At 34.2% G+C, this 12021-nt stretch overlaps 1 protein-coding gene across 2 annotated transcripts in view; it reads left to right on the plus strand.

Moving 5' to 3' along the window:
• Window positions 1–12021, plus strand: part of SERINC1 (serine incorporator 1) — a 37183-nt gene that overhangs the window by 22628 nt on the left and 2534 nt on the right. For both annotated transcript variants that reach the window (XM_055433074.2, XM_088840580.1), the window contains exons 3-9: window positions 1339–1508; window positions 7343–7422; window positions 7640–7777; window positions 9518–9687; window positions 9794–9884; window positions 11382–11526; window positions 11644–11874. In XM_055433074.2, coding sequence (XP_055289049.2) covers window positions 1339–1508; window positions 7343–7422; window positions 7640–7777; window positions 9518–9687; window positions 9794–9884; window positions 11382–11526; window positions 11644–11874 — 1025 coding nt within the window. The remainder of the gene's footprint in view (window positions 1–1338; window positions 1509–7342; window positions 7423–7639; window positions 7778–9517; window positions 9688–9793; window positions 9885–11381; window positions 11527–11643; window positions 11875–12021) is intronic.

Consider the following 12021-nt stretch of genomic DNA (forward strand, 5'->3'; position numbering starts at 1 on the left):
CTGGACCTAGGAGGTTTGGGAGGTAAAGTTAGATGGCTGTGAGGAAACCATAGCCAGTGAGTATAAACTGCTAATTTGAGGATCTTTATGATGAAGATGGCAAGTCTTACAGGGAGGCTGAGTTTAAAACGTTTTTTATAATGGAGAGATTTAATCATTTGCTTTTTGAGAAGTCATAAGGGATCTAACTCATAAGAGATGAGAGAGAATGTGATTAAGAGACGGTATATAGAAGTTAGTTTTCCTCCAAAGAAAGATGAATGACAATAGAAAATTTGAGATGGAGAAAATATTTATGTTAGATAACTTGCATTTTAAACCATGATTATCTGCTTGTGATTGACTTTGGGGTAAAGAAAAATCATGTAAGTTTCAAAAATGAGCTTATCACAGTTGTGAATGTAGCATTGTACATGCCATAAATAGATGCTCGGTTAATTTTACTTAAGTCCTGGGTATAAGCAAAAGACATTCATATGGTTTTGTCATGGAACCAGTTGACTTCTTGTGAATGGTTTTAGTTGATACAGTTAATTTGTTTCACTCATTTATTTCACTTAAAAATATTTTAAAAATACTTCTTGTACTCTGTTTTCAGTGTGATTTTCTGAAATGGTCTTCAGTCTTTTTCAAGATTTTAAGTTAGAAAAATAACAGCCAACCCTTTTGCTCTTAATCCAGTTCTATCCCTGATAGTAGCTCAGTTGGTAAAGAATCCACATGCAATGTGGGAGACCTGGGTTCGACCCCTGGGTTGGGAAGATCCCCTGGAGAAGGGAAAGGCTACCCACTCCAGTGTTCTGGCCTAGAGAATTCCATGGACAGTCCATGGGGTCACAAAGAGTCAGACACAACTGAGCAACTTTCACTTTACTTTCAGATATATCCATTATCAAAAATAATATTTGTAGAATCAGGGACCAGATCTCAGAATGATTTTAATAGCATTGGCTTTGAAAAGCCATCATTGTTCTCTTTAGTATTTAGAAACTGATTCAATTACTCTATAATTCTTTAAACTTTTATTGATTGTGTTTTTCTTTTATGCATGTGACTCAGCATATCACAGTGGAATGTAAGTTTTAAAAAAACTTAGAATAAGTTTGAATAAGTCTGCAAGTTAAACATTCACTTTAGGATTGGCAATTTTAGTTTATCTCGTGTGCACATAAAGTGAAGAAAGAGTTAAACTTGTTTATGAAAGTGTGTAGACTTACCTTGATTACATTGCAGCATAAACTGTAAAGCGAACTTCAGTTTTCTGAACCTTAAGTTATTTACACAGAATTGTCATTTTTCCTTGAAAAAATTCTAGATTAGAAATTCTTATTTTTTCAGATTCCTGGATTTTGTGAGAATGAGAAAGGAATGGTCCCTTGTAATATTCTGGTTGGCTATAAAGCAGTATACCGTTTGTGCTTTGGCTTGGCTATGTTCTATCTTCTTCTGTCTCTATTAATGATCAAAGTGAAGAGCAGCAGTGATCCTAGAGCTGCAGTACACAATGGGTAAGTATTTAGTAAACTTCAGTTTAAAGTCTGGGTAGTCTCTTCTCAGTAATTTTGAATCTGTTTAAAGAAAGTTTAAAATAAACTTGAACAATCTGCAAAATTATTTTGTTCATGAATGATAAGAAAATCCTCTTGTCTTTACCAGAGAATGTGTCAGAATTTGGAAATATTAAATAGTAGACTGGGGTCACTTATTGCTGTGCATAATATTTAGTAAAGTTTACCCTTGTGAACAATACAGGTTTAAACTGTGCAGGTCCACTTAGAGATTTTTTTCCAACCGTTAATAACTATGGTATTACACACTCCATGATCTCTGATTGACTGAATTCACAAATGAGGAACCTCTGATGCAGAGGGCTGACTGTAAGTTAGAGGTGAATTTTCAACCATGCAGAGAGTTGGAGTCCCTAACCCTAGCATTGTTCAAGGTTCAACTATGTTTTCATCCTAAAAAGAAGATTTATCACATCTGTGACTAATAATGAGTTTATTCTTCCCCCTCTTAGCCTTCTTTAGGCCAATCTCACTACATAAAACTGAACTCAGTTCTTTACATGTACAGTACTGCCAAAATTGCTTTGAAACAAGGTGGTTGATTTTCTAAATGGTTATAATGGACAACCTGGACACTTCAAGGTACCTTTTAATACAGAGCAGTGCATCTCACTCAATTTTGAATGTTTTGAATTTTATCACTGTTCCACCCCATAATTAAAAATAGTTTTAAGTATCTGATATTGCTTATCTATTAACATACACTATCAAAGACAGAAAGGATGAAATAAAATATTAATGAAAAATGATGTTTTGTGCCAGTTTTTTTTTTAATTCTCTTAGTCATAGGTTGTTTTGATTTTTAATTTTAATTTTTTTGCACTGTTAAACCATCTTTATTAAATGTATTTTTAAACAACTCTCACAATACATTACAGGATGGCTATCACAATCATTTCCTGCGATAGCATTCTTCTCAAAGTATGTACTAAGCACTGTTACATCATTGCTAATGGTTTTTTTTTTTTTGCAATATAATTTGTAGATGATATTGTGTTAGGTTTAAAGTGTACAAGATGTTAATTTCATATGTATTATATATTACAATATGATTACCATTAGCTAACACTTCTGTCGCATCACATTATTTCTTAGTTGTATGAGAACAATTAAGATCTATTCTCTTAGCAACTTTAAAGTACATTTTTCTTTTTCAGATTCCACATTTTGGTAATATAATCTTTTTTTTAATTTGGATTATCTCATTTAGCATAATTCCCTGAAGGTCCATCCATGTTGTTGCAAATGATAGGATTTCCTTCTTTCTTGTGGCTGAATAATATTCCATTGTGTATATATACTACAGTCTCTTTATTCATCTGTTGATACACACTTAGGTTATTTCTGTATCTTGCCAGTTATGAATAATTCTGCCATAAACATGGATTTGCAGATACCTTTTCAGTACCCTGTTTTCACTTTCTTTGATATATACATAGAAGTAGGATTGCCAGATTGCATGGTAGTTCCATTTTTGTATTTTTTGAGGAACATTCATACTGTTTTCCATAGTGGCTGAATTAGTGTACATGCCGGTTAGCAGTGCCTAAGAATTCCTATTTCACCACATTGTCACCACTATTTGTTATTTCTTACCATCTTGGTGGCCATTCTATGGTTTTGATTTACATTTCTCTGATGATTAGTGATGTTTAGCACCTTTTCATATGCGTGTTTGCCATTTGTTTGCCTTCTTAGGAAAAATATTTAGTTTTGTCCATTTTTTAATTGTTTTTTCTAAATTATTGAGTTGTATGGGTTCTTTATATATATTTGATATTAACCACATTTTGATACATGGTTTGCAAATATTTTCTCCTATAGGTTGTCTCTTCATTTTGTTGATCCTTTTTTTCTGCAGAAGGGTTTTTTGTCTGAAGTATTCCCACCTGTTTGATTTTACCTTTGTTTTTTGTACTTTTGTTGCCTCCCCAAAAAACTCATTGCCCAGACTAATGTCACGGAGTTTCTTCCTTATTTTCTTCTTCCCAGTATCAGTATCTTCCTAGTAACTTTTATGGTATCAGGTCTTAACTCACTGAGTAGGGGATTTTTGCTTTAAACATAGGCCTGTGCCTGGCGATTTTTATTTTTGTTGACCTGAAATTAATTCTGACTTTGCAGATTATTACATTCAGTAGTTATACCTGACACACCTGTAAAAAAGCACTATACATTTCATTTTCACTTTCCATGTCAGAATCAACCACTTAAGGTTTATTCTGTCTTTTTGTTGGTCTAATATTCATATTGTCTGAGTCAGAACTATATTCTGAAGAACTGTCATCTTCTGAGATACTACTATTTTATGTTGCTTGAAAACAGTCAGAGAAAGTATCTGCATAAAAGTCACCAAAAAATTCTGCTTTGTTCAAAAGTTCGTGATGTATTATTTTTGAAAATTTTATGGTCATAAGCTTGTATTTATAACATACACAAAATTGGAGCAGAAGCTTAACAGGGAAATATGAATGAAAACAACAATCATAAGTTCTGTAATGAGCCTTTATCAGTTTTAAACTCTTAACAACACTGTGATGTTAATTGTATGGCTCTCTAAAATCATATGATTCGTCTCCAGTCAATACCATTCGGGTAACAAAAGACATGTTAATACATCTCCAGTCAATAATGTGTTAAGTGTGTTTAAGTCTTCCATTCAGTTTGAGTTGATTCTGTGAATGGTTTTAAGAAAGGAGTCTGGTTTAATTTTTCTGTATGTGGTTATTAATAGCTTTCCCAAGACTGTTGAAGAAACTGTCCTTTCCTACTGAATAGTCTTGACTCCCTTGTCAAATATTAGTTGATCCAGAATGCAAGGGTTTATTACTCTTCTGTTCCATTGCTGCTGCTGCTAAGTCACTTCAGTCGTGTCTGACTCTGTGCGACCTCATAGACAGCAGCCCACCAGGCTCCTCCGTCCCTGGGATTCTCCAGGCAAGAACACTGGAGTGGGTTGCCATTTCCTTCTCCAGTGCATGAAAGTGAAAAGCAAAAGTGAAGTCGCTCTGTCGTGTTCGACTCTTCGGGACCCCGTGGACCCCAGCCCACCAGGTCCATCCATTGGATTCTCCAGGCAGGAGGACTGGAGTGGGACGCCTGCCTTCTCTGCTGTTCCATTGATCTGTGTATCTATTTGTTATGGTATTACTGTTTTAATTAGTGTAGTTTTGTAGTGTAGTTTGATATTAGTAAGTGTGATATTTCCAGTTTTGTTCTCCTTCTTGTGACTGATTTGGCTATTTGGGGTCTTTTGAAATTACATACAAACTTTTGGATTGTTTTTTCCTTACATTTTCCTGACATTGAAATTTCTATAGGGAGTACTTGGAATCGAAAGGTGGCTTTGAGTATTATGGACATTTTAACTATTCTTCACATCCACAAATGTGATTCCATTTGTCTTTTTCAGTTTTTTTTATTCATCCAGCCATTGCCTTTTGGTTAGCAAATTCACTCTATTAGCATAAGGGGACGACCGAGAATGAGATGGCTGGATGGCATCACCGACTCTGTGGACATGAGTTTGAGTGAACTCCGGGAGTTGGTGATGGACAGGGAGGCCTGGCGTGCTGTGATTCATGGGGTCACAAAGAGTCGGACACGACTGAGCGACTGAACAGAACTGAACTGAAGGACTTGTTAATACCGTATGTTAGTCATTGTTGTCTGGTTGGTTCTATTTTCATCGTTTCTTTTTTCTCTGTTAACACCTATGAATATTGGTGATTTTCTTTGTAAACTAGTGGTATATTCTGCTTCTTTATCTTATCTACTCTAGCTTTTTGCTTTGTGTTTACCATGAGGGTTATGTAAAACATGTTATAGATAAAAGTTATTTTAAGCTGATAGCAACTTTAAATGAATAAAATAGCCCTACATATTTATTCCTCCTCTTTTTTTGATGTCACAATTTACCTCATTTTATACTACTCATTGTTTTTTAATACTTTTTAAAATCTGTTTACTATAGTTTACTTAACATACCATCCTGTTAAATTAGACTTCTGTGAATCTGGGTATTTACTTTTACCTGTGTGTTGCATGCTTTTGTAAGCTTTTGTGTCATTAATTGGTGTCTTTTCATTTCAGTCTGAAGAATTCCTTTTATCATTTTTTACAAGACAGGTTTAGTGGTGGTGAATTCTTTGGAATGAGGGAAAAAGCCTTATTTCTCCTTCATATCTGAAGGATAACTTTGCTGGACAGAGTAATCTTGGCTGGTGGTGTTTTCCTTTCAACACTTTGAGTATGTCACTCAGAGTCACTCTGCTCTCTCTTGGCCTATAGATTTTCTAAGAAATCCACTGAGAGCCTAATGGAAATTACTTTGTAGATCAGAATCTCTTTTTTTGGACCCCTCTGGCTGCTTTTAGGATTCTCTTGTATTTTTTGATTTTTGACAGTTTTATCCTAAAGGTCTTTTTGCATTGAGATGATACTATGATCTTACTAGCTTTGTGAACTTTGATGTTCATATACAGATTTAGGAAGTTCTCAGATATTATTTCTTTAAATTAACTTTCTGTCCCCTTCTCTTCTTCTGAAACCCTGATCATTCTAATATTTAAATTCCATATATTACTGAGGCTTTCTTCCCTCTTTTTCATTTTTTTCTCCATTCACCCCTGACTGGGTTATATCAAAATGCCTGTCCACTCTTTCTGTCTTCCATTTGATCTACCCTTCTGGAAATCTCTGGGCTTCCCTTGTGACTCAGCTGGTAAAGAATCCGCCTGCAATGTGGGAGACCTGGGTTCGATCCCTGGGTTGGGAAGATCCCCTGGAGAAGGGAAAGGCTACCCACTCTAGTATTCTGGCCCAGAGAATTCCATGGACTATAGTGTTTTTTGCTTGTTTTCATTGAATTACTTTTGTATTTTCTTGTAGCTCGTTGGGTTTCGTCAGAACAACTATCTTGAATTCTTTATCTGCTAGATCGCAAGATTTTTATGCCTTTATGATCAGTGGTTGCAGGATTATCGTTACCTTCGGGTGGTGAAATGTTCATATTCCTTATAGTTTTGCATTGCTGCTTTCACATATGAAGTAGCAGACACCTCAAATCTTTGCTAGTTGTCTTCAGATGGAGTTACTAATCTGTTACCTCTGGGTTTTTTTTTGATTCTGGACACCTGCTTTGCACTTCCTGCTCTTTCTGTGTTAGAGTTCTTAAGATGTTATGTCTTCTCTGGTTCTTTCAATTCATTTGGCTTGCTACTGGAAATCTATTTTGGCTTGCTACTGGAAATCTGTTTTTCCAGACTTGTGTTTTCAGAAACGGTTCCTTTGTACAGTGTACCTTATTTACACTTCCATATATTATCTCACTGACTTAAGTAAACCTGTGAAATTAATCTAATATTCTCATTTATTAGAATAAATTAAAACAGCCATGCCTCCGTAGTGGCTCAGTGGTGAAGAATCTGCCTGCCAGTATAGATGTGGGTTTGATCCCTGGATCAGGAGGATCCCCTGGGGAAGGAAATGGCAACCCATTGCATACTCTTGCCTGAAAAATCCCATGAACAGAGGCATCTGGTAGGCTGCAGTCCATGGGGTTGTGAAAAGAGTTGGACACTGAGTGACCAAACAACAACAAAACAACAAAATAATTGACATGTGATGGTCTTCTCATTTTCAGGATATCCTTAGATGGAATAGAGTAGTCACAGTAAAGTGTAGCTATTTTTTAAGAGCAGCTCTCAAAAGATTTCATATATGAAACAACTTGTTGAATGAATATTTACTAATAAAAAAATAATTTGTTTTAGATTCTGGTTCTTTAAATTTGCTGCAGCAGTTGCAATTATTATTGGGGCCTTCTTCATTCCAGAAGGAACATTTACAACTGGTAAGAACTCGTTTTTTTCTTTGTGTGATGTTGATATTTTATAAGGAAATTGAAAATAATTGTTGTCTGGAACTGTAACTATTTGTTTTGTGTTTTCCTTCCTCAGTCAAGACATCTATGTAAAATTTTATTTTTCTCTCAGTGTATTGATTGTGGAAACAATAAAAAGTGAAGCAGTCACTCATTTTTGATTTTTTTTGATTTTTTTTCCTTTCAGTATGGTTTTACGTAGGCATGGCAGGTGCCTTTTGCTTCATTCTCATACAGCTAGTCTTACTCATTGATTTTGCCCATTCGTGGAATGAATCATGGGTTGAAAAAATGGAAGAGGGGAACTCGAGATGTTGGTATGCAGGTAAGTTTTTTGTCTTACAGAACATCTTCAAGATAGTTGAACTTTGAAAGTGAGAGCAGGTAGTAGACTATGGGGAAGTCATGATTTTTATGGTACAGTGTACTGTGAAGAGGTTTGTGAATGGCATCCTGTCACATTGTATGTTGCATGTCAACTAGGAACATACCCAAGAACAAGACAATCATCCAAAAGAATGGGAATGGCTAAGAATTTCCAAAGCACGTTGCTGAGTATATATATATTTTATAGCCTAATTTCCTGGGAAGCTTCTAAGTAAAAGGGTAAAAAGTAAAATATTAAAGGGATGAGGACTACTTGAAATAGATGAACAAACAGTGGTACAATTCTGAAACATCAGCAAGCAGGAAAAAGAAACAACTCTGAAGCATTTTATATAAGTGCAAAAGAATGCCTTTATGTGTGACACCTTAGAGAGTTTAATATAGTAGTGTATTTAATGTGTGTTTTTAATGATGAGGTTGAGTCCTATGGTTGTACTCTAAAACAAGAATTAAAATTCGGGTGCTTACAACAGGTGACACAAATGAGGGAAGAGAAACAGTTTAAGTGCATTTTCAATCCTTTTGCAAATAAAAGGGCTGTGGTGAATTAGAGAGTGTGAAGGCCATTATACTGCTTAGTTCCATCCAGTAATTGCCTTGTGGAAATGTGAACCCAGTGTTGCTTAATTTTTCTGAAGTTTTTCCAAAGAAGCAATAAATCTGGATTTTTATGTGAAATAGTCTGAGCTTCAGCTAAAATATGTATTTTTAAATCAGAGTGAAAAATCAGCATATCTGCTATTTTCATATTTTCTTTCATACAACTAGTTTGTGATATTTGATCTCAGTGGTTAAAATAATTTGATATTCAAAAAAATAAGCTTTAATCATCTGGAAAATTTACTTACACAGAATGTTTCATTTTTTAATATTAAATCTAATGCAAGAGTCTCTGCTTTGTTGCCTCCTGTATCCCCAGGACCTTTGTAGGTATTCAATAAATATTTGTCTGGTAGAATATTCATTAGTGAGTCACATCTACGTACATACGTATTAATCATACATTAACATGAAAATTAAAAGTTTGTGTGTGATAGAAGAAACTTAGGTTGTCTCATTAAATAATGACAACTTGAATAGTGTGTTTTTTAAGATTTTAGTTGATAAGGCAAAGCATTGTTCTGTGGGCTTAGTATTAACAAAATAATTTTCTTAATGCCCTTGTTTACAACTGAATTGTATAACTTAAAAACCTTAGGTAATATTCTCCTCCTAGTTAATTTTCTGTATTTTGAAAATAATGGCTAATGTATCTGAATGTGTTTTGGATACTCTGTATGTAAATATTACTTTAAATGAAGATCATATTATTACCCTTAAAATGCATCATAATAATGAGCTATGTATAAAGGCTGGAGTAGGAAATGGCCACCCATTCCAGTATTCTTGCCTGGAAAATTCCATGGACAGAGGAGCCTGATGGGCTATAGTCCATGGGGTTGCAGAGAGGCAGACATGACGGAGCTCGCATGCACGCATGTGTAAAGGCTACAAAAGTCTTAATGTGGTACAGGCCAGAATTAAATCTTTACCTGCTTTTATAGGCTGTGCAATGCTGATACAATGTTGCTTAAAATAATAGTTTTTAATGAAATAAGATTGTTTTTAAAGCAAGCCATATGCCGCATTCCTAGTATTAGTGATAAAATCTAATTGTGAAAATGTATTTCTTTCACAGCTTTGTTATCAGCTACAGCCCTGAATTACCTGCTGTCTTTAGTTGCTATCGTCCTATTTTTTGTTTACTATACTCATCCAGCCAGTTGTGCAGAAAATAAAGCATTCATCAGTGTCAACATGCTCCTCTGCCTTGGTGCTTCTATAATGTCCATACTGCCAAAAATCCAAGTAAGCTTGGATTAGTTCATTCTTTTTTATGAAGCTTCTGTTTTTCTAAGGTTTCCTAAATCTTGAATGATCACAATATTTTTCTGTTTTGCTTTTTTTTTTGTAGGAATCACAACCAAGATCTGGTTTGTTACAGTCTTCAGTGATTACAGTCTACACAATGTATTTGACATGGTCTGCCATGACCAATGAACCGGGTATGTTTTGTTTGCTTGGATTTGTTTCTTTTAATGAATCCCGCATGCTTTTCTCTTTTTCAAAGATGGTCGTTAATGAAGAGAATGGAAATAATATTTCCATTCTCATATAATACCATTTTCACCTTTGATGTACTGCTATATTTTTTCACTTAGTTTCTTTCTTCACTAACAAAACTATAAAAAATTATAGGAAAATTATAAGAAATATACCTGATTTGTACGGTGCATGTGATAGTATACATAAAGTTAAAAACTATTAAAATGTTTGTTGACTCTATTAGTATAGATTTAAGTTCTTTTTGTCTGTGATTACCTTACAGGTGAATATAATTGGTCTTTGTAATCTCTTTATAGGCCAGTTTTATTGTATTTCATGGACGTATAAGTCCATATATGTTATTTGGGGTGAAACAAATTGGAAACTAGATGTACTGCAGTACAATCTGCATTTGGTTGAATCCATAGATGCAAAATTGCTAATATGAAAGGAATATAGAGGTCAGCCATAAAGTAACATGCAAATTTTCAATTGTGTTGTGGGTTGGTACTGCTAATCTGCTTGTTCAAGGGTCAACTGTACTATTCTTTGAATAGGGAAAAAATGGTCTCTTTTCCTCAGAATAAAAAAATTACAGAATTTTTAACAGAAAAAAGTTTTCTGACTCTTATATTGCATTCCATTTATAAATTTCATAGGTGCTTTATCACTAGTTGGAGAAAGAGAGATTTTTTAGTATACTAGAGAAAGATTCCTTATTTTTGCCCAGGTAAGTGTCTAGAAAAAAATTAATAGTAATTTGCTTTAGGGATTATCCTTATACAAGTGGCTTCAAGGTAAAAATCATTTTTCAGTGACAAGGTGGCAATTGACTTATCCGGCATTGTGGGAGGTAAAAAGCATATTTGGGACACTTAAGTGAATACCAACTCCATTTTAATTCTTTCTTACAAGAGTCGAGAGGCTGAATAAGCATTAGGTCACTATAATTTATGTACTCATTTCCACAAACTGTTTGCTAAAATTCTGTTAACTGATTTTATGTGTAAACTATCTTTCTTACATAACAATGTAGTTTGACAAGTCGATAAACTTCATAAAATCACTATTGTTATTTCATAGTATATAACAGAAAAGGCAGTGCATCTTAGTTTAGGATATCTGAATTTTATTCTTAACTTTGCTTGAGCTTTACTATAAAGTAAAAAATTTACTAAATTTCACCAATTTCCTGATCAGTTAAATGCTTAAATGTCTCAACTCCTGCATGAGTTTGAAATTGAAATTGCTTTCCAACCAGTTTGATAAAACTAGCATTATATAATGTAAAAGGTCTCATTATTAATAAATACAAGTTGTCTTATTTTGTTTGTGCCTTTTTCTAACAATTTTTTGAGTTTGCAAGTGTATAAAGAGTTAAAAAGAACTACAATTGTGCTCTGAAAAAATTTTTGAACTTTTCTAACATTTTAATTTGACCTTAATTTACGTTATAGAAACAGAATGTAACCCAAGTCTACTGAACATAATTGGATATAATACAACAAGCACCATCCCGAAGGAGGGGCAGTCTGTACAGTGGTGGCATACTCAAGGAATTATTGGACTAATCCTTTTTTTACTGTGTGTATTTTATTCAAGGTAGGAAAAGTTATGGGTTTATTTTTTTGAAGCAGAGTCCAGCTATTGTTCATATATGAATGTTGTGTTTAAATTCCTTTTCTTTCTTTCTCTCTTTCTAAACTGTCTTTCATGTAGCATCCGTACTTCAAACAACAGTCAGGTTAATAAACTGACTCTAACAAGTGATGAATCAACACTAATAGAAGATGGTGGAGCCAGAAATGATGGATCACTTGAGGATGGTGATGATGTTCACCGAGCCGTAGATAATGAAAGAGATGGTGTCACTTACAGTTACTCCTTCTTCCACTTCATGCTTTTCCTGGCTTCGCTGTATATCATGATGACCCTTACTAACTGGTACAGGTACTTATATTTTATGAAAACTTTGCATGTGGAAATTTGGGTGGCTTTTTTGTGATTCCATTGTAAAAACGTCGTATTGAGTACTTTTTATCCTCCAATATATTTCAAAGTTTACAACTAAATGAATAGTGAGATCAGTATGAGAAA

This window comes from Moschus berezovskii, chromosome 10, assembly GCF_049115385.1.
Source record: "Moschus berezovskii isolate FMDL1 chromosome 10, NW_MosBer_1.0, whole genome shotgun sequence".
NCBI lineage: Eukaryota > Metazoa > Chordata > Mammalia > Artiodactyla > Moschidae > Moschus > Moschus berezovskii.